Source organism: Balaenoptera musculus, chromosome 1 (assembly GCF_009873245.2).
Source record: "Balaenoptera musculus isolate JJ_BM4_2016_0621 chromosome 1, mBalMus1.pri.v3, whole genome shotgun sequence".
NCBI classification, from domain to species: Eukaryota; Metazoa; Chordata; class Mammalia; order Artiodactyla; family Balaenopteridae; genus Balaenoptera; species Balaenoptera musculus.
Genome location: NC_045785.1, coordinates 130,769,356 through 130,791,267, shown reverse-complemented (window position 1 = coordinate 130,791,267; position 21,912 = coordinate 130,769,356). Strand labels below are relative to the sequence as shown.

The window sequence follows — 21,912 nt, the reverse complement described above, 5'->3', positions numbered from 1 at the left end:
TCTAGTCTCACCCACCCCCTGACTAGTAACACTTACCAATGACTATCTTGACCTCTCTGGGAGAAGTCAGAGCCAGACTTCCTGCCTTCAAATCCCAGCTCTGCTACTTACTAGCTTGTGACTTAAGCAAGTTACATAACCCATGACTTCCTTTCTCCGTTGACAAATGGTGACAGACTAGAACAACAAGGAGTTATTAAATACAAAAGCCTCCAATCAGATGAAAGCCTGGCTTCTAGTAGGGACCTCACGTGCAATAGCTGTTATCAGCTGACCCCCAATGAGCAGAAAGTGTGTCCCTTTCTGTGCCCAGCTCCTCTCACCCAAAAAGTACCTTCAACCCATGAAATTCTTTCTTTAACAAGAGGACTGTGTCTTCCTTACTATCTTGGGTTCAAGCTTTTACCTTTTATAGTGGTTTAAATTAACCACTATAGTTATAGCATGGTAAGGGCCAGGGCAGGAGATATGCATAGAATCCTAAAAAGATCACAGCAAACAGTCACCAAATGAGACAAGTTCTGGGAAGCCTTTGAAGTGACCCTAGTGCTGAGTTGTGATGAATGAGCAGAGTTAGTTAGATGGCAGGAAGGAGAGGGAGTGGGATGTGCCTGCAGCACCTGTGACCTTGGCCTGCATCACAGGCCTGGAACTCAGCATACAAGCCCTCAGATCCCCTTCCGTCCCCATAGCCAGCACCTGGGCGTCTTGGTCAGGGGCTGTCCTTGGGCTGTAAGAACCTCTTTGGCCTGCCCCAGGGAGACAATGGACATTTACACCCTCCAAGGACAGCCTTTCATCCCAGCTGAGGTGTGGCTTACCCTGTGTCCAGAAGACCCTGCAGGACTGAACCCAAGTGACCCCCCCAGGACTTTGCCTGATAATGTGTCTGGCTTGGGCTCCAACCTCCTGAGTCTCCCTTTCTCCCTGACCAGTTTTTCCCGGGAGCACTTCGCAGTAAGTCACTCTCATCTGAATTCTCATCTAAAGTCTGCTTCTAGGGAACCCAAGCCAAGACACACTGAAGGTGAGCCCCTGAAGGACGAGGGACCTGATCTCACTCATCCTCGCCCCCAGCGCTGGGCCAGGCACAACCGCTATTAGATGAAAACATTCATGAAGTCGATGATGTACCAAACTAGCTTGAGCTTAATTCTCTGCAACACAAATCTGATCAGAGAGTGAGGAGAGGTCTCTGCCCACCCCTCCCATACCCCGTTTACAGGAGGTTCCACTGCTGCCCTTTGACCTTCTCCTTGGCCATTCCAGGACAACTGGATTATATCCCTCACTGCAGTGGCCACGGCAACTTTAGCCTCGAGTCCTGTGGCTGCATCTGCGATCAAGGCTGGTTTGGCAAGAACTGCTCGGAGCCCTACTGCCCCCTAGGCTGCTCCAGTCGGGGCGTGTGTGTGGATGGCCAGTGCATCTGTGACAGCGAGTACAGCGGTGACGACTGCTCGGAGCTCCGGTGCCCGACAGACTGCAGCTCCCGGGGGCTGTGCGTGGACGGGGAGTGTATCTGCGAAGAGGCCTACACTGGCGAGGACTGCAGCGAGCTGAGGTGCCCTGGGGACTGCTCGGGGAAGGGGAGATGTACCAACGGTACCTGCCTGTGCCAGGAGGGCTACACTGGTGAGGACTGCGGCCAGCAGCGGTGTCTGAACGCCTGCAGTGGGCGAGGACACTGCCAGGAGGGGCTCTGCTTCTGTGAAGAGGGCTACCAGGGCCCTGACTGCTCGGCAGGTAGGGAGGGGAGCTCGGCGGGGCCTTTGTCAAGGGTGGTCCAGCAAACTGGCTGGAGGTGGGAAGAGAGATGGGAGGGAAGGTGAATTTTAGGCCGAAGAATTCCCAACTGGGTCACGTACACTTGCTTTCCAAGACAGCTGATTTCTTGAGTCAATCACAATTGACGAGGCAGATTTAAGGGGGGAAGCGTGGAAACCAGAAAAGGTCAAGTTCAGGATGAAAGCTGAATCTTACCCCAAGACTGGAACAAAGTCAATGGTAATAATGGTGACAGCATTTCACTGTCCTTGAGATGGAAGAAAGCAGAGAGTCAGACCATGGCACCACATTAGGCAAGGGACCACTCTAACTCAGAGGGCTTCCCAGAGCTTCACCTGCTCCAAAATATCCCCCTTGCCCGTTGCCATATTCTGGGGACACGTCCTTCCACAGTGCTAGGGCATGCGATGGTGGTTAGTCTGTGATAACCAGGCTAGCAGGGCACTCTGGCACTCTGGCTATTTTGGAGCTTACATATTGCAAAGTGTTATTAATTTTTGAAATGATCTAGTGTCCACATGGATAAAAGTATTTATAGGCAAGGAATTACTTGTAAATAGGAATAAACTACTAAAGGCATCGAGCAACAACTCACATTCCAACTATTAGTACAGAATATTAAAAGGTTACGAGTCGCTTTGTTCCAGATGACATAGCAAATTGGAACCAACCCCATATGTGTCTGCACCGCGGAAACCAATACAAAGGTGATGTCCCAAAAGGAGGACCTAAATCTATCAGTGGGAAAATACCAGTATCTCACTGGAGATCATTTTCTTTTGCCTAAAATCAGATTATTGTCATTATCTCACTGTTACTGCTCATCTTCTGACTAAATCAGTGACTCTCACTGATAAATCTGCGTTGTAAACAGTACAGATTGAGTGATTGATCTTGATCTTTTCCATTCGTAGTTCAATCTGTAACAGTGGGCTCAGAGTGCTCATTGGGAAAATTTAAAATAAAAAATAACAACAAACGAACATTTTTAAGCTTTCTGATGGGTTGATTCTAGGAATTTTCTGATCAGCCTTCTGACCTTGGTTTAAGGGGGAAATCCTGGGAGGCCAGCTTCACCAGCCTTTTATTCTTGAGCGTCATCAATGATTCCCACCTAGGTACCAGACCAGTCAGGCAAGTCTCCTGCACCTGCAACTTCAACTTAAAATTTTTTAAAAGATCGATGGCAACAACTAAAAGATAAACAACAACCCACTGCTTAGGAAAAAAGATATTTTCACGTTCTTTCGTTTTTTTCCATGGTCGATGATTTCATTTAGCCTCCTCATTTTGTTTACTGAATATCTTACTGAAAATATAAATAGCTGTTATACCAATTGTTCAGAAGGAAACGTCAAGCAGAAGTTAAGCTTCATCATTTCTGAATCCAAAGTCACTAGGTAATTGTTGGGAAGAGGAGGCGGAAGCATGATCCTAGTTCCCACCCACAGGACGAGGCTCCATGAGGCCCCATCAGAAGCTGCTAAGGGTCCATTTGGGCCCTCTTCTATGTACGGCTATTCTATAGTTCACATCCTTCTTAATAAAATTGATCTCTGTTGGGTTGTACATACTTCTCATGTTCTTGACCCTCCTTTTCCACGGGGATGGGTTCATTTGCAAACAGAATCTTAATCTGATCCAGGGTCCAAACTGAACTGGAGATAAGCCCTTCTGGTCACTCAGGGAAGACTCAGCAGCTGCTAGCATAACTACAACTGGGTTGAGCCCAAACTATGAGCACATGTTACCTCCAACACGTTACCTCTGTGCTGTTTGAGGAAGACTTCTGGACGCCCAGATAAATTACTTTACAGGTTCCCAAAGCATGTGAGGAGGGACAGTTGCAAAATCTCCATCTGTTTCTATAGCAACCATGGAGCCCCCACTCATTGCAGCAGGTGCTGCTCTCAAGACTTTCTTGTCTTTTAAACCACATGCCATGGGTCTTTTCCAGAGAAGTAACTAGGTCATTATCTAAAGTGCTACTTCACTTGCTCTTTGTGAGAAGGCTCTAGGAGAGGGGCTGCTTATCCACTGTTTGACTTTTCTGGCCAGATGCACACACTCCAGCATTACTGCTCCCCTCGCCAACAGCAGTGAGGAGAGGAAAGAAGAGAATGGGGAAGGTGAAAACGTGGAGAGCCACAAAATGCACTTCTCCACAGGCCATTCTTTTCTCTCTGGCAAGGGCATGGAAAATGGCTGCCCATTGTGTGGACTTCATTCTGAGGCTCCTTAGGCCGCTAGAGCTTGAATGCAATTGAATAGATTTGACAAGGCCACTCTATTTGACTCCCAGCCTTGATCTTTCTCATAGTGGGCCGTGGGACCAGATCTCAACATTTCTGCCTCTGTTCTCTGGCCGGGTAAAGATAATAGAACAAAAAAATTCATGAATATGAGCACTTAAAACAGGCTTTGAAAGAAGCTACTCTGGGCTTCTCATTTTACAAATTGAAAAAGCAGCAGCCCTGAGAGACAGGAAGATTTTTCCACAGCCAGACAGCTAATTAATGGCAGAGCAAGAATAAGAACCCTGGTCTCCTACCAACTTCTAGCACTCTTTAATCCTCCCTGGGATGCTAAGTAGAGTGGAATCGGAAAATAAAAATTTTGAAAGCCACATACACAAAGAAATAGTCTTTTGATATGAAAGCTGAGCTCTGTCAAATGATAAAAAAATATTAGGTGTTGGAGACGGGGTAAGGAAGCACTTTCAACCATTTGTCCACACCTGCCCCCAGGGAAGGAGGTTAGTGCGGGAGCTGGCTGGTGAGCTGGCCACAACTCCCTGCAAAGCAACAGGATAAAAGAACAACCAGAGCAGGGGCTTGAAACAATCCAGAAAGCCGTTGCCTGGACTTCAGTCAGACCTGCAGAGATTCATCACCATCAGCCTCTGCATCTGCCAGCACTGCAGCCAGCCCAACCTTTGGCACCTGAAATCACTCGCTCCTCCGAGTGAGACACTTCATGGAACTAATTCCAACTGCTCTCACCACATACGTGCAAAATTGATGCGAGATCTAAAAAGTAAACAGCATGGCATCTTTGCAGATAAGCAACTCCAATTCCTCAAGCCGCAGTTTACTCCTTTTTAACTGCCTGCTCTTCCCCAAGTTCCCAAGTTGGAGCCCCAAAGAAAGTAAGACTAAGAATAATTCACAGCCCCCCACACACACTAAATTCCTTGAATCAAGGCATACGGCTCTTTTACAGTTTGCTTTCTAGTTCAATACCACTTCATTTTATAAGAATTACTGACACCCAATGTACACAGCTGCTGCTAAGTTATAGGGTGAAAGGTGACGGTCTCCTCCTTGGAGTCACCGCTCTCAAGAATGCTTCTTCCACAATCGACACCATTGCCACCAGGCTCAGGTCTCAAGATAAAGAACTTGCCAAGTTAAGTTGTCAAGATGAAAAAATCCTTCTGCACCTGTTTTTTACTTTAAAATCCCCAAATGCTCTGCTTGGATCATTCTCCTTCGTCGTGATTAGCTTTATTTTCTGGAGAAAGGGACTAAAAATGAATACATTGACTTGTCCCAAATACCCTAAGAATTGTTGGTGACTTGAAATTTGGAATGGCCATTTCTGTCACCATGACAGGAGGAGTCCCACACAGGAAACTTGGAATCAGCGTGTTGAATAACAAAAACCAGGCCCTAGAGAATCTTTCTTTCTTTCTTTTTTTTTTTTTTTCTTGTTGTTGTGCTTTTGTTTTATTTATTTTTTATTTTTTAACATCTTTATTAGAGTATAATTGCTTTACATTGTTGTGTTAGTTGCTGCTGTATAACAAAGTGAATCAGCCATTCGTATACATGTATCCCCATGTCCCCCCACCTCGCATCTCCCTCTCACCCTCCCTATCCCACCCCTCTAGGTGGTCACATGCACCAAGCTGATCTCCCTGTGCTATGCAGCTGCTTCCCACTAGCTATCTATTTTACATTTGGTAGTGTATATATGTCCATGCCACTCTCTCACTTCATCCCAGCTTACCCTTCCCCCTCCCCGTGTCCTCAAGTCCATTCTCTGTGTCTGCGTCTTTATTCCTGTCCTGCCCCTAGGTTCTTCAGAACCTTTTTTTTTTTTTTTTTTAGATTCTATGTATATGTGTTAGCAAATGGTATTTATTTTTCTCTTTCTGACTTACTTCACTCTGTATGACAGACTCTGGGTTCATCCACCTCACTACAAATAACTCAATTTTGTTTCTTTTTATGGTTGAGTAATATTCCATTGTATACATGTGCCACATCTTTATCCATTCATCTGTTGATGGACACTTAGGTTGCTTCCATGTCCTGGCTATTGTAAATAGTGCTGCAATGAACATTGTGGTACATGACTTTTTGAATTATGGTTTTCTCAGGGTATATGCCCAGTAGTGGGATTGCTGGGTCATATGACAGTTCTATTTTTAGTTTTTTAAGGAACCTCCATACTGTTCTCCACAGTGGCTGTATCAATTTACATTCCCACCAACAGTGCAAGAGGGTTCCCTTTTCTCCACACCCTCTCCAGCATTTATTGTCTGTAGATTTTTTGATCATGGCCATACTGACCACTGTGAGGTGATACCTCATTGTAGTTTTGATTTGCATTTCTCTAATGATTAGTGATGTTGAGCATCCTTTCATGTGTTTGTTGGCAATCTGTATATCTTCTTTGGAAAAATGTCTATTTAGGTCTTCTGCCCATTTTTGGATTGGGTTGTTTGTTTTTTTGATATTGAGCTGCATGAACTGCTTGTATTTTTTGGAGATTAATCCTTTGTCAGTTGCTTCATTTGCAAATATTTTCTCCCATTCTAAGGGTTGTCTTTTCATCTTGTTTATGGTTTCCTTTGCTGTGCAAAAGCTTTTAAGTTTCATTAGGTCCCATTTGTTTATTTTTGTTTTTATTTCCATTTCTCTAGGAGGTGGATCAAAAAGGATCTTGCTGTGATTTATGTCATAGAGTGTTTTTCCTATGTTTTCCTCTAAGAGTTTTAGAGTGTCTGCCCTTACATTTAGGTCTTTAATCCATTTTGAGTTTATTTTTGTGTATGGTGTTAGGGAGTGTTCTAATTTCATTCTTTTACATGTAGCTGTCCAGTTTTCCCAGCACCACTTATTGAAAAGGCTGTCTTTTCTCCATTGTATATTCTTGCATCCTTTATCAGAGATAAGGTGACCGTATGTGTGTGGGTTTATCTCTGGGCTTTCTATCCTGTTCCATTGATCTATATTTCTGTTTTTGTGCCAGTACCATACTGTCTTGATTACTGTAGGTTTGTAGTATAGTCTGAAGTCAGGGAGCCTGATTCCTCCAGCTCCGTTTTTCTTTCCCAAGATTGCTTTGGCTATTTGGGGTCTTTTGTGTTTCCATACAAATTGTGAAATTTTAGAGCATCCTTCTTAAAAGAAGTTTCTTACCTCTAGGATAAGCACCAGTCTGGAATTCGCATCCTAAACAATAGTCTGAATTATTCACTGATGTAGTTTATTTTTGAGGGCTGTGTATAAATGAAGGATAGCATCTGGTACAATCAGTAACCCATCCTACAAACTGTAGGGGAAAGAACACACTAAGGATAGATCTTGGTTTGATAATCAGTTCAGCTATGACCCAACTCCCTTACTTTTGGCAAGTCCTTTAGCCTGGGTCTCAGTTTCTCCATTTGTAAAGTTGGGATAATTATATCTACCCAATCTACCTCATAGAGCTGCTATTAAAGGATTTTTTTAAAAAAATCTAGTTAGATTGCTTATCTAAACATGTTTTATAGACTGAAATGCTATGCAAATGTAAAGTGGTATTCTACACTGGCTTAGAGATTCTAGAATCATTGTGCCTGGGTTCAAATCCTAGCTTCTGTGTTTGCTGACTCTGTGACTCAGTTTTCTTCTCTATAAAACAGGGGTAAAAATAATACCAATTCCATAGTGTTGGTGAGAGGATGAAATAAGAAAATCTATGTCAGAATGTTTAGCATTGTCCTTGGTGTGTAATAAATGCTCTATATAACCATGCAAAATACTGATAGGTTCTATATACCAACTCTTCTTTCCCTGGTCCAGGAGTCATTTGGTATGTATGCATTATACAGGCTACCCCAAAGATCTTAGTGCAATTCAAAGCTTTCATCATGCCAGAGTTAGAAATGATATATGCTTATAAACTATCATTTGAAAGTTTGATTACTTAAATTTCATTTACATTCATCTAGTTTTATAAATTTAAAAAAAATAAATTAAAAATTTTTTTTGTTTTGGTCAACATTTGCCATCTTTAATCAGAGGAAGCTCTGCTATCTAGACTGTTTTATACCATTCACAGTTTGGGGCAAAAGCAATCAAAGCAAATGCCCAACATTGTAAATATATGTTCCTCATTTCCATCTTATGAGTCCTCATTTACACCTCTGCCAAGGATTTGAGGCTGAGCACCACAGGGAGCGCAGGCACCTTCTTTTCACACAGCCCTGTGACTAGCAGCTGTCTCAGTCCTCTGCTCTTGTAAAGGTGAAAGAGTGAGAATTCCCAGAGAAGAAATTCAACACCAATGACAACTTTTAAACTAACCAAAGCCTCCACTGCATATAAATTTATAAGTTAATTATGACTATTTAAATACTGGCCTGATCTTTGATTTAATCTATGGGCAGGTCCAATTACAGGTATACTGGCGTTAACTTCCTAATTGATCTTAAAGTTTCAGTTATTTAATACCCCCACTACTGGTGAATCTTCACTTCCCAAGGGAACCATACATGAAAGGCTATTTCAGTGAGGTTTAATTTTTGGTGATTCTCTGAATAGCATTTGAAAAGTAGAACAAGAGAGAAAAGCAAAGCCCTCAAGAATGCTCCTTTCTCATCATCCCCAAAATCAAGGCTAATAAAAATTTGTTTAACACAAGTTACATTTCTTTCAAAACTTAAACAGTCTCCTTTTAAAAGGGAAAATAAAGTGTTATTGAATGTCTTCATCAGTCCATGGTATCTAGGATTTACTGTTTCGGCTTCTTGTATTTTGCAAGATAACCGGGAATAAGCCTTTATTTCCACTTGCCAAATCAAATACTGGCTCCCAGGGTAATCTGGTAACAATAATTTATTAAACTACCAAAAATATTAGCCAATGTATGCTGTTAAATATCTGACAACTAGCTCTCTGAGGGAAAAAATAAAAAGTCCCGCTTTGTAGCATTTGCCAACTTCCATGGTGTAAATACTCCCTCCGTGGCCAATTTCAAACTACCAACATGAAGTCACTAAATGTAGAGTTGGAAACAGCTGTGCATTAGCACACAATTACATAGTATTTCTACCAGAGAGATACAATACATGTAAATTGACTCAAGGGCATAGATAATAGTAAAATGTAGTGAAGTAATTTGCCAGTGATGAGTTTGGAGTATTCATAATTTTGTTTTAAAGATAATTTACTTAATTGTAAGTTAATATTGAATACAATTTAATCTTCAATAATGACTATTTAAAACTGTCTTGCAAAATTCGACAATCAACTTTCCTGAGCCAGTAGAAGCCGGCTCCAGCACACCACTAACTCATGGCCCTATAGGGATGGGAGTACTGAGCACAGAAAAGATAAGAACCTGCCTGCAAAGGGAATTACCAATCACTCAAAGGCAATGAGCTGAGCAGAATATACAGACAGGGCATGTGGGGTGAGATGTGAGGAAGGAAGTTGGGTCCAGGATGGGGAAGGCAGTCCTCTGAGCTCATGCTATCTGTGTATTGCCTCCTGGTAGTTGCCCCTCCAGAGAACTTGCGAGTGGCTGGTATCAGCGACAGGTCCATTGAGCTGGAATGGGACGGGCCGATGGCAGTGACGGAATATGTGATCTCTTACCAGCCGACGGCCCTGGGGGGCCTCCAGCTCCAGCAGCGGGTGCCTGGAGATTGGAGTGGTGTCACCATCTCAGAGCTGGAGCCAGGTCTCACCTACAACATCAGCGTCTACGCTGTCATTAGCAACATCCTCAGCCTTCCCATCACGGCCAAGGTGGCCACCCGTACGTACCATTTCCCCATCCTGTTTCATTCTTCTTTTCTCCTACATGAGATCATGGGCATTCATGATAGTAGTGTCTTTTCTTAATTCTTCAGGGATGCCTGCAATAATCATTGCTCTTGAGGGGAAGGGCTTCCAACGTGACCCACTTAGGAAAGGGTACATCATTAAAAGGGCACTTCCAAGAAAGAGTTTCCAAATCCAGGCAACCCCTATCAATTATAGAACCAAAAGGACAAAAAGTACTTTAATTATTGAGTTCTGACTTGTTATAAGCTAGTCTGATTAGAAGTCAAGGAAAGTATGAGACTTATGTAGACTTCCAATCTAGTTAGAGACTAGAAACCAGGAGATATGAAATAGGATGTATAATAAGCAGGTGCTAAATGGTATGTTACAGATGGTAAGTGTATAACAGAGTGGAAAAAAAAATCTTATTTAAAACCACAAATGAAAACACCCACCTCCCCTCATAGCATTATTTCTTCATGATCGTTTATTTAGTAAAATATCCTGATAGTCCATTTTGATTATAAATGTTGAGGCTCTAAAGCATCGTTTAGAAAGACAACGGGGCAAAAGAGAGACAGACAGACACAGAGAGCAAGCTAAACTCTTCTCCATGAGAAATGGAAGTGTTCTATTTATAACAGAGAAACTGCTATAGGTATGTATCTATATTTTGTATGCTTATTTAAGCACAGAAATTTTTTAAAAAATTGCATGCCAACTATTAACATTGACTACATCAAAGAGCAGAATAAGAAAGAGATGGGAAGGGGCTGTTATTTAGTTTTCTTTATACACCTCCGAATTCTTCAATTATCTTTCCAACACCACTTGTCCAGCTCTCAAATGCCAGCTGGGTGTCCAACAATCCAGTTCAATTCAGTTCAGTATCTATCCACCTGGAGTTAGCATCAGATCCCACAAGCTAAGGCCTCAGTCTCACAGGGCCTCAACGTCAGTCGCCAGTCACAAGTCCCAGGTTGTCACCAGGACTTCTGACTGACCAGCTATAAATTTAAGGAGTTCCCACAACCCCTGCTTACTTTTGGTAATTCCTTAGAACTCACAGAGCTTTACTCTCTATTACCAGCTTCTTATAAAGGATACAACTCAGGAACGATCAAATGGAAGACATGCATAGGGTGAAGTATGGGGTGTGGAGTTTCCACGTTCTTTCTGGACAAGCACCCTTCTCAGTACCTCCATGTGTTCACCAACCCGGAAGCCCTCTGAACCCCGTTGTTTAGGGTTTTTTTATGGAGGTGTCATTACACAGGCATGATTGATGAAACTACTAGCCATTGGTGATTAACTCAAGTCAGCCCCTTTCCCCTCCCTGGAGGTTGGGAGGTGGGGCTGAAAGTTCCAACCCTCTCTCTAAATCATGCCTGGGTTTTTCTGCAGACCAGCTATCTAGGAGGTCCCAGCTACCAGTTATCTCATAATCATACAAAAGATAATCTTATCACTCTGGGAATTCCTAGGGTTTTGGGAGCTGTGTGCCAGAACAAAGACCAAATACTTATTTTTTATTACATAATGCAGAGAATTTAGCAGTAGCAGGAAACGGGAACAAGACGTGACCATGAAACATAAGCCCCTGGGTTGGTAAATGGGACTTATCACCAAATATGGGATGAGAGATCTGAGCCCATTTTATGTAGCTCTTAAATGACAAGATGGTATCTGGGTAAGAAATGTCATGAAAGTTCAGAATAAGAAGAGGTTGAAGTAGGAAGAGTTGGCTTTGAAGTCTTCATGGAGGCCCAAGGACTTGAGTTGTGCTTTGAAGGATGTAAGCAAAGGGGCAAGCAGAGGGAAAAGGATTTAAGAAGTCATTTTGTCCCCTTGCTTTTCAGGTGACAAAGATCCTGTTATAATATTGGACTCCCCCTATGAATGCTGCCTTTTTTTAATATGCCTGTAATTATCTCTGTTTATATTTGACCTTTTTCTTCAATTCCTCTCGTGCTTGAGAACTAGTTTAAAATATCTGCAATGATTGTGTAGAGAGGCAGGTCACCATCTGCCGCTTTTCCCACCTTGCTCCAGGATCGGTCACCTCAGCAAGAGCCTGGCCCGACTCCCAGGCGTCTCTTCTCTGATCTACGTGCACATGCCATGATGAGGTTTCCATCTCCCATGGCCTTTATTACACCAATTCAGGGCATCCCCTCAGGCAAGCTCCCAGGTGACAAGGACAGAATCATGTAAACTCCCCTGACACACCTTCAAGTGGGTTCAGAATCAGCCCTGCCTTTCACCAAGAAGCATGAGGAAGCTTCCAAACAGGAAGGATGAGAATCTGTCAATTTTCCAATGGGAATATCCCAGGAGAGGCACAGCTAAAATGGGGGCAGGCTCACTGGAGAACTGAGAAAAGTCGTGCTGTCCTATTTCAGGGCTGGTAATTGGAACTCCATTAGGACAAGCATACTTCCACCTGTGCCTGTGTGTGTGTGTGTGTGTGTGTGTGTGTGTGTGTGTGTGTGTGTGTTGGGGAGGGGGAGGGGGTGGGGGGAGGGTGTAGGGAATGGAAAAAGAGGAAGATAAGCAGAGGAACTAAAAATGAGATACATGAGGCAAAGGTGAGTGAGGGAGAGAAGGGAGAGAGAATGAAGGAACAGCTGGAGAAAAGAAGGAGCTAGTGGAGTGAGAGTGAAAACCTCAGTATCTGCTACTGTCCCTTGATTATGCCCTTGCTTTGCTTGTATACATGAAATGGAAATTTCAGACCATCCTAGACGTGGCGATTTGAGCTAAACAAGATATTCTTAAGGCACATCACATGATCGAGAAAAGCATTCCAGACTATATTCTGAAGTTGGCTTCCTCCACGTATTTCATTACTCTCTCTGTGCCCCGGTTTCCTGGGTGTGAAATGGAAACAGTGATGTTAGCCTTTATATTGTCTCTCAGGAACCCTTAAAGCCTCTGAAGACAGTGTTCAGTTTCTCTGAAAAAGGCATTATGTTAAATGCCAAGATTCACCACCTTAGTAAGGAAAGGAAAGTGTGGTTTTTTTATTTTAATAGTAACCTATTATGTAAAAGAAAGCATAAAAAAGTATTTATTAGGTTATGTTTGTTAACTTTATTCATATATTCGCCCACACTGAGTGCCAAGACCACAGTGGCATGGGCTGATCCCTTACCTGGAACCCACCACCTGTGTAATGAGATTGGGATAGCCTGCCCATCACACGCCACCACACCCATGGTGTGGAGGGCGCACCAGGTAATGCTCTCTGCCCCTGCCAGGGAGAGCCATGACATGGTCACCCACATTGCTGTGTTCCAGATCTCTCCACTCCTCAAGGGCTACAATTCAAGACGATCACAGAGACCACCGTGGAGGTGCAGTGGGAGCCCTTCTCATTCTCCTTCGATGGGTGGGAGATCAGCTTCATTCCAAAGGTAACCCCCACCTGTCAGACTGCCAAACAGCCTTATTTGGGGTATTCATACCCTTAACTTGGAATCGGGGCAGCAAAAAAGGCACCCCCCCCAATCTCTCTCTCCGTGCCATTAGGACACAAAGGGGCATTTTGTGGGTATATGGGCTACAGAACATTTCTTTCATAAAGGCATGGTAAGGACTGAGTAATGGCCCTGAGCCTGGCACCTGGGCCTTGGATGACAGGAGAATACGGAAGCAGCCACCAGCCCCAGCTCTCTGCTCAGAAAGCTCTAGGGTTTAGCAAGCTGTAATTTTAGCAAGTCTGAAAACTGAGACCTTCAAAAAGTTGGGGCGTCTCTTTAGGACATAAGAAAAGCCAAACTGAATCGGTCTCATAATCAACCCACAGCTTCCTTCTGTGCAGACAGATGCCCCAAAAGTCAGCTTGCATGGCTTCAGTCTCTAAAGGTCAGAGATGTAACACAAAAACACCTTTCATAACCTATTCATTGAGAAAAATTTTCCTTAAACAAATTATATTATTAGTCTTTGAGTTAAAAATTATCCTAAGATTCTTTTCCATTCATCAAAGCAGTATTTTATTTTATTAACCCTAAAACTACTTTTCTAAGTTGCCAGAGGAGCCTGACTAGTTCTAGTTTTCCAGGATTTATTAATGCCACTGATGTTTTCCCTAACTATACCACTCATAAGGGTATAATGTTTAATCATACTCCTTTCCTCTGTCTTCATCTTTCAATATCAAAGAAGATTTTTTCAGTCATTCATCAGACTTAATGATATATGACACATTTTTGGCCAATGAGACTATGATTTCACCATTGTTTTACTTCAAAATTCTTAGAGGCATGGACTGTTGGAACTGATGACCCTTCATTTTATATCTAGTTTGTTTAGTTTATAGAGACTAAGACTCAGTGAACTTAAATGATATCAGACAGCTAGTTGGTGGCAGGCTTAAAAGAAGAATTGGGTCTCCACTTCCTATTCCAGGGCTCTGTCCACTTCTCTTATGTGGATATAGTCATGTCATGGAAAGCTAAATACATCGAAGCAGACATTCTATACACATACGTTCTTATATGTCTTATCTGCATTAAAATGGCCAGTAAAGTAGGGTGGGCAATTGGATTTAAAACAGGGCCAAGAGAATCATGTCACTCTGCCCCTCAGGCAGGAAAAGAACAATGCCAGGTTGGCCTGTTTTACATCCAATATGTAAAACTCTAAGAGTGGGACTAGCCAGGGCATGCCAAGGTCAAATATACAGCCACAGAGAATAACTGTATGATCTGTAGGTTGAGGCCAGTGGGAGGTCACGTTGATTTATAAAAGTGTGGCTATAAATTACATAATAGGGCACTCCAGGTGACATGAACAGAGACCAAAGAATAGTAGAGAAGGGCAGTGCCACAAAAAAGAGCCCTCTTGTCACCTCCATTTCCAGAGGCACACAGAGAAAATGTATAATAATAGGCAAACAGACAGACAGATAGGCGGGTAGAAAGATACAAAATCCTGGACCCAACATCATCAAGTTGATCTTTTTCATTTCCTCTTCCACCAACTTGTCTCTTTCTTCTCTCCTTTGTATTATTCTTTGTTCTACCCCTTTTCTCTTCTTTGTACTTCACAGTTGGTTATGTCATGGATTCCTAACTCATCTGGGTAATAAGACGTTGACAGATTTGCAGCCAGTGTAACACCATGAGAAACTCCAGATACAGCAAAATAATAGCTCCGGCTCATTAAAAAACTGGAAATGTCTTAGTTTGAAACATGTTGTCATGTACATAAAGATGTTTACACACATACATACACAACTAGACTCTTCTAAATAGCCAAGGGCATGCTCACCATGATAAATGCCAAAAAATCTGATAGATGGTAAGCATCAGACATTTCATTTTTTGGCAAGAGCCAATCTACATCACCTCATGACTAATTTTTATTGGCAAACTCAGTAGACTCAGGAGAAGCCAAAGAAATGTTCTTGAAAATTGGTTCTCCGTTTGCCAAATCCTCATAGAGTGGTGGCATTCTTCTTGATCCTGCTGGGAGTCATTCCTGGCCCCAGACCCTCAGCTGTCAGCCTGGAGGGCAGAGAATTGGTCCCCATCTTTAATTCACAGTGTCCCACACATTTCCCTCCCATTGATTTCCTCTTTTGCTTTCTCTGCTTCTCCCTTCCCCCCCCCCCGCCACCCTCCAGAACAATGAAGGAGGGGTGATTGCCCAGCTCCCCAGTGACGTTACATCCTTCAACCAGACGGGATTAAAGCCTGGGGAAGAATATACTGTCAATGTGGTGGCCCTGAAAGAGCAAGCCCGGAGCCCCCCTACCTCGGCCAGCGTCTCCACTGGTGAGTGCCTCCAACCTTTCACCCTATGGCTACCCATTAGGTCACTCAGGAAAAACTGCAGACTCACCCAGGAAGTAGAGAGACAAAGGGGTGCTAGGATTTCTCCCACAGCTGAGATTAATTTGGGTACCTGGAGATGGAGCTACTCGACCAGATGCTTAGCTGAACATCTTCCTTATCCTTGCAAGCACAAAAATCTGGAAGAGTATTCTATGGGGAAATTCTTTGTTAGGATCTCCAGTGTATGTCTTCTGATCTTACTCATTAAGAGGTCTTGTATGTCAGCCCCTAGTATCTTGAGCTTTGGAACCAGCAAGAGCTAATTCACTCTTATTTATTGTGAGATTTGCAGAAAGTCATCTGACCTTCCCAAACCTCGATTCATTTGACAATGATGAACTTCATAGAAATGACATGAGGATTAAATCAGATAAAGCACACAAAGTGATTAACACTGTGTCAATGACAGTGAGTGCTCAATACCTTGTGTGTATACATACACTCAGAGAACACTTTTAATTTTATTTATTTATTTATGGCTGTGTTGGGTCCTCGTTTCTGTGTGAGGGCTTTCTCTAGTTGTGGCAAGTGGGGGCCACTCTTCATCGCGGTGCGTGGGCCTCTCACCACCGCAGCCTCACTTGTTGCGGAGCACAGGCTCCAGACGCGCAGGCTCAGTAACTGTGGCTTACGGGCCCAGCTGCTCTGCGGCATGTGGGATCTTCCCAGACCAGGGCTCGAACCCGTGTCCCCTGCATTGGCAGGCAGACTCTCAACCACTGCGCCACCAGGGAAGCCCAGAGAACACTTTTAGAAGTGAGAGCGGGAAACATCGTTCAAAACCAGTAATTGTGGGTTGGGTCACTGTTCAAGGTGATGACTTAAGTTGATTATTGTTTCATCCCCACAGTTCCTCTCAGGCAAGACCATTATATTTCTAGGTTTGATTCATTAACTGTATCGCATTTTGCTTTATTGTTTCCTTAGCTAACAAAGGATGCTGTAAATTAACAATTATGATGCATGTGTGTGTGCCCTCACCAAGAATTTCTCAAAAGTTATAAATAGCTTCTGGTATCATTTTTCGTTCTCATTTTATTGATGGGAGAGTTGAAACTCAAAGGTTAAGCAATGTTCCCTGTTAGTAACAGAGACTGAGGTAGGCGAATATTGGTACAGCTTTATTTTTCATAAACAGAAACTGACACCTAAGAAAACCAGTCATGAGTGCAGGACAAAGGCCAAGTTGGCCAGAAAAGGGAATCACAACACTATATAATGAGCCCATGTTTATGGATTAGTGATTCATACTTTGTTAATTGGGTCCAAACTAAACAGCATCAGGTGCTGAGGCTTATGCTCAGTCTAGAAAACACTGGTTTAAAAGTATTGTGGCATTAGATTATGCTCCATTAGAGCACCAGTTTTCCATGGCCATGCCTCAAGGCAAGGAGGAAGTGGAGATGCAGGTTTCTAATTACTCCCACTCCCATGCCCCTCACACCCTCCAACCGAGGCAGCGCCACTTTTGTCTGTTTTATATTTTGTACAATCATTTAAGATTTTGTTCTTTTAAAAAAGAATATTAGCCCCCTCCTCCCCAAAAGGCTTTAAAACCACTATGCTTATCCAAATATGTTTTAGAAGAAACTCTAGAGCCATAAAGTCTAAAAGTACTCTGGAGGAATCTCTCCAGACAACAGTGGCCGGAGTTTTCCCCCAGTTCTGCTTCCCAAGGTTATGCTGGACCCTGAAGAGTTGATTTGGTAACACGTGTAGATTCTCCTCTTCTGATGCGGAATGTTTCAGGGTCCCCAGATCACTTCTGTGATTTGATATTAAGAAAGTATTAGTAGGAAAAAAAAAAAAAAAGCTAGAAGGAGATGGTTCATAAGAGGGCAGAGAAGAACATTACAGATGTAGGATGCTTTTCTTCCAAAGTACTGACAGCACTTAGAGAAGATAGTCCAACTCTGCTTTAGTCTTCTACTTAAACCACATTTTGACAAAATTTGCAGTATTTTTTGGTTTGGAATTTCCTTAAGATTAAAATTAAAAGTTCCAGATCTAGTCATCTGTGGTAAAGCCAGGCAGAATTTTTTTCAATTAAGAAAAAAAAGTCCTAGTTCATATTTTGGGATTGTGTACAGAATTACGAAGAAATGGAAAGAAAAATATTTATTCCAGTTTACTTTTTGAGTAGGATGTGTGTTTGTTTAAAAATTAGGGCCTAAGTTGAAAGTAAGCTGATACCTCCTTGACTGGAATGGGACATGGCTACCCAATGGCCAACTGAAGGGCCGAATCCAAGGACGGCTGCAGAAAAGATTGTTGGCTCCCAGCCCTGTCTGCTGTTTTTAAGAAACAATTGTTTAATTATTTCCTTCTGCTAACGTCTGACCCACACCAACCCCCTCCTGCGAAGCTCTGAGTCCTCATCAGGCACGCAGGCTGGCTTCTTCCAGGCAGGCCATTTTGGGAATTCAAATTACAAGACCTCCTGCAGCCAGAGCCCTTGGTGCTACACCGTCACATTTTAATATGATCAATCATTATGATTAGGATTTGGGGACTTAAAGAGCTGATGGACAAAAGCCTTACATGGTCATTTGAGTTTTGGTGACATCTTTTTTTTTTTTTTTTTTTCCAAGAAGCTCCAATTCATTGAAATGCTTCACTTTCTTTCTTATGCATATAGAGAGTCATCTATTTATTTCATTTACTCAACACCCATTTACTGAGTGTCTACTATGTTTCAAGCACTATGCTTATTCAGCAGTTAGGAGATCATTTCCTCCATCTCATTATTAAATTAAATGAAATTAAAAAGGCCCAAGTTACCTAAAACCACTAAATACAGCGTGCAGAAAAGAAAACATCTGGATATATTCTGTTAAATCTCATTATTACTCCAAATATGAAAAACAGAACTTCACTTTCACTCCAAATCAGGTGGCATCAAAACCAAAATGGTCTGGTGATTTTCATTTTGGCTGGTGCCAGACCAAAAATCCTAAGCTGCTTAATAGAGAACAGGACTGGGCTAGACCCAGAAAGAGGGTGGGGTACCCAGCGAAAGGCCCAACTCGGAAAGACTGAGAGGCTCCAAGTCAGGCTGAGACAGTCCTGAGGGAGATCCTCCATTCTGGAGACAGACGAGGAGGTGGTCCAGTGCAGACTGGTTAGAAAACACAGAAAACAGTCTTCGTCAAGACTCTCTGGTAACAAGGGGAAAAAGCTTTCTTAAACTAGCTGTAGCAAAAAAGATAATTTACTGGAAGGACACAGAGTGTCTTATGAAACCCCAGGGCCAGAAATGCATCTGAGTCTCACAAAAGACTTGAACCAAAAAATGGAAAGTCAAGAACCGAGTTATTCTCTATACCTTTCTAGAAGCGCCACATGGTCACTCATTTCTGCTTCTCTCTGTGTATTTGCTCCTAAAAATCTGCACCCAGTTCCAGTATGTGTGTGACTGGGGGAGGGGTTCCCCACACCAAGCAATTCTCTGCAACACCAGCTGGGTGTCCTACCATTCAACTCAATTCCAACACATCTACCCGGAGAGAGCATCGGATTCCACAGGTTGGAGGGCTCAGTCCCACAAGACTACCCTCCACTTCAGATGCCAATCACGAGTCCAGGTTGTCACCCATGCTTCTGACTGACCAGCTACAGATTGGAGGTTCCTACAACCCCTCCTTGGGTTTGATTAATTTGCCAGAGCAGCTCATATAACTCATGAGGAAACTCATTTTCTCACTGAATTACTGATTTATCACAAAGGATATTAAAGGATACAAATCAACAGCCAGATGAAGAGATACATAGGTGAGGTCCTGAACAAAGGAGTTTCTGCTCCTGTGGAATTTGGGGCCCATCACAGTGGCACATGGAAGCATTCTGGTTCCCCAGCCTGGAAGCTCTCCAAACCCAGTCCTTTTGGGTTTTTATGGAGACTTCATTACATAGGCATGATTGATGGACTGACCAGATGTCAGGGGTGGGACTGAAAGTTCCAACCCTCTAATCACCTGGTTGGGTCCCTCGGCAACCAGCTTTCTCCCTCGCTTCATTAACATAACAAAAGACAACTTGCTCACTCTCAACACTTAGGAAATTCCCAGGGTTTTAGGAGCTCTGCGCTAAGAAGGGAAGACCAAATATGTAATTATTAAAAATCACCTTCTCCCCTTTCTCCTCTTCTCTTTCTCTCTCTCTCTCTCCCTCTCTCTCTCTCTCTCTCTCTCGCTCTCTCGCTCTCTCCCCAGATCAGATGTTTTCTATTTATTTGTGAATATGGTAGAGAATGGCCAGACCAGCCCTGGCTCTACATGGTCCAAAACCAGCTAACCAGAGAGCCAGAGTCTGTGGTTACAGTTCCAAATCCTTGAAGAATATTAATATTAATGTTAATCAGCCCCAGCTAGAGGGGTGTAGCCCATAATAAATGCAAACATGGAAGCCGGGCCAGCTCTTTTTAGAAGATAATGAGTAATTCAAAGGAGGGCACGTCAGCCATCCAGACACACCATGAGGAGTTGAGAACACCATTTTCTATTCTACTCACTAAGCCCTTTCTATTTCCCTTCTACATTCTCTCACCTTGCCCCACCGCCACCATCATCTAATTCAATATGAACAGGACCCCAAGCGGGTGCTGGAACCAGGGTGGTAGGACTCCTAGGAAACCAACCAGCTTTTCCTAGGTAACACCATCCCACAATGGTGTTCCCTTCAGGTGCTCAGTGCCAGAGGCCAGGACTCACGAGGGACACATGCTGAATCACCTGGAGGGACTGTGTGTGACTGCAGTGCCCTCCTGGCTCAGGAATACGCAAGAACCGGTGGGGAAAAAACAGCCCACAGGAGGCTGTTCCAAAACTGAGATCCTTGTTTTTACAGAAGAGCAAGTTTCCCCAGAAGGCATATTTCATATCCAAAAATACAAATGTCTGTTGGGTTTTTGACTGTCTTAGCAGCTGGTTGACTGAGTTGCCAGTACAGCTGAGCAGGGACATCTTCTGGATAATCGTGATGCCCTCATTGGCAACCAAGTTGGAAGTCTCAGATGTTTAGACAGGGATGCTAATTTCATAGATCTTTCCTTGGGGCTCACAGAATGTGAGAGCTGGGCACACCCGAGAAACACAGTTCTCTGTTGTCTCATAGCCTCCTGACAGAACAGTGCTGGCCCTCTCAAGCCAGTAAGTGCCCTTCCCTTGACTAAACTGGGAAGTGCCAATCCTAAAAACCACAGCCCCGTGACAGCAAGATTCAGGGGACCTAAGATCCAGTGTCTGTTCCCCCATTGAAAAACCATGCGTCCTCAGGAAAGAGATTTTATCTCACTGTGTCTCAATTTCCCCATCTGTAAACTGGGATAATAATACCCATTCTCTCTCTGACCGACCAGGCTAATGTAAGGAGGAAAGGAAAGGAAAGAGCTTAAGTCAGAGGCTCACTTCTCAAACTTTTTTTTTCTATTGGATCCTTCTCATTCAGTCATTGATGGGCCCACGCACATCCTGGTTCGAGATGTCTCCGACACTGTAGCCTTCGTGGAGTGGACCCCACCTCGAGCCAAAGTCGATTTCATTCTCTTGAAGTACGGCTTGGTGGGCGGGGAAGGCGGGAAGACCACCTTCCGACTGCAGCCTCCCCTGAGCCAGTACTCGGTACAGGCCCTGCGGCCCGGCTCCCAATACGAGGTGTGGGTCAGCGCAGTCCGTGGGACCAACGAGAGTGAGTCCACCACCACCCAGTTCACAACAGGTGAGGCTGTAGGTGGGGTGGGGCGCGGGGGAGCAGAGCCCGAGGAGGGGAGAGGGTGCTGAGCCCGCTGGTATCCTCATGGCAAGAGGGGCATCCAGGGAGAGAGATGACGTGTGCTTGGGCAACCACGTATCACAGACACTGCAGGAAGGAAGCGAGAGGTGTCAGGGCATCCCGGTGAGGTCACATCTCAGGGCAGAGGAGCGCACAGCACCAGTGGACGGGAGAGCTGGGTTCCTGTCCTGCCTCTGCTACCAGCCAGATCTGTGACTTGACAGAAGTCTCTTCCCCTCGGGTTTCAGGTTTCTCCTTTATAAAATGAAAAGTCTGTCCTGAAGTCACTTGACATTCCCATCGCTAGCCCAAAGGGCAATTTTGTGAGGGTTCAGTACCCCTTCCTGGAGTCACTTGATTGCAATTTGCCGGAAATGGCTGTAATGATTCCATAAATCCACAGTGACTATACCAGCACGACGGCGCCCCTTGGAGTTGTGCAAAGCCCGGCCTGCATGCCTGGAAGCAGG

General features: G+C 43.8%; 1 protein-coding gene across 1 annotated transcript in view; it reads left to right on the top strand.

Moving 5' to 3' along the window:
- The window catches only part of TNR (tenascin R), a 417,206-nt gene that overhangs the window by 333,599 nt on the left and 61,695 nt on the right, over positions 1–21,912 (top strand). Inside the window, exons 4-8 of the mRNA XM_036866234.1 lie at positions 1,270–1,746; positions 9,559–9,822; positions 13,131–13,246; positions 15,463–15,613; positions 21,119–21,388. Of these exons, the coding sequence (XP_036722129.1) occupies positions 1,270–1,746; positions 9,559–9,822; positions 13,131–13,246; positions 15,463–15,613; positions 21,119–21,388 (1,278 nt within the window). The remainder of the gene's footprint in view (positions 1–1,269; positions 1,747–9,558; positions 9,823–13,130; positions 13,247–15,462; positions 15,614–21,118; positions 21,389–21,912) is intronic.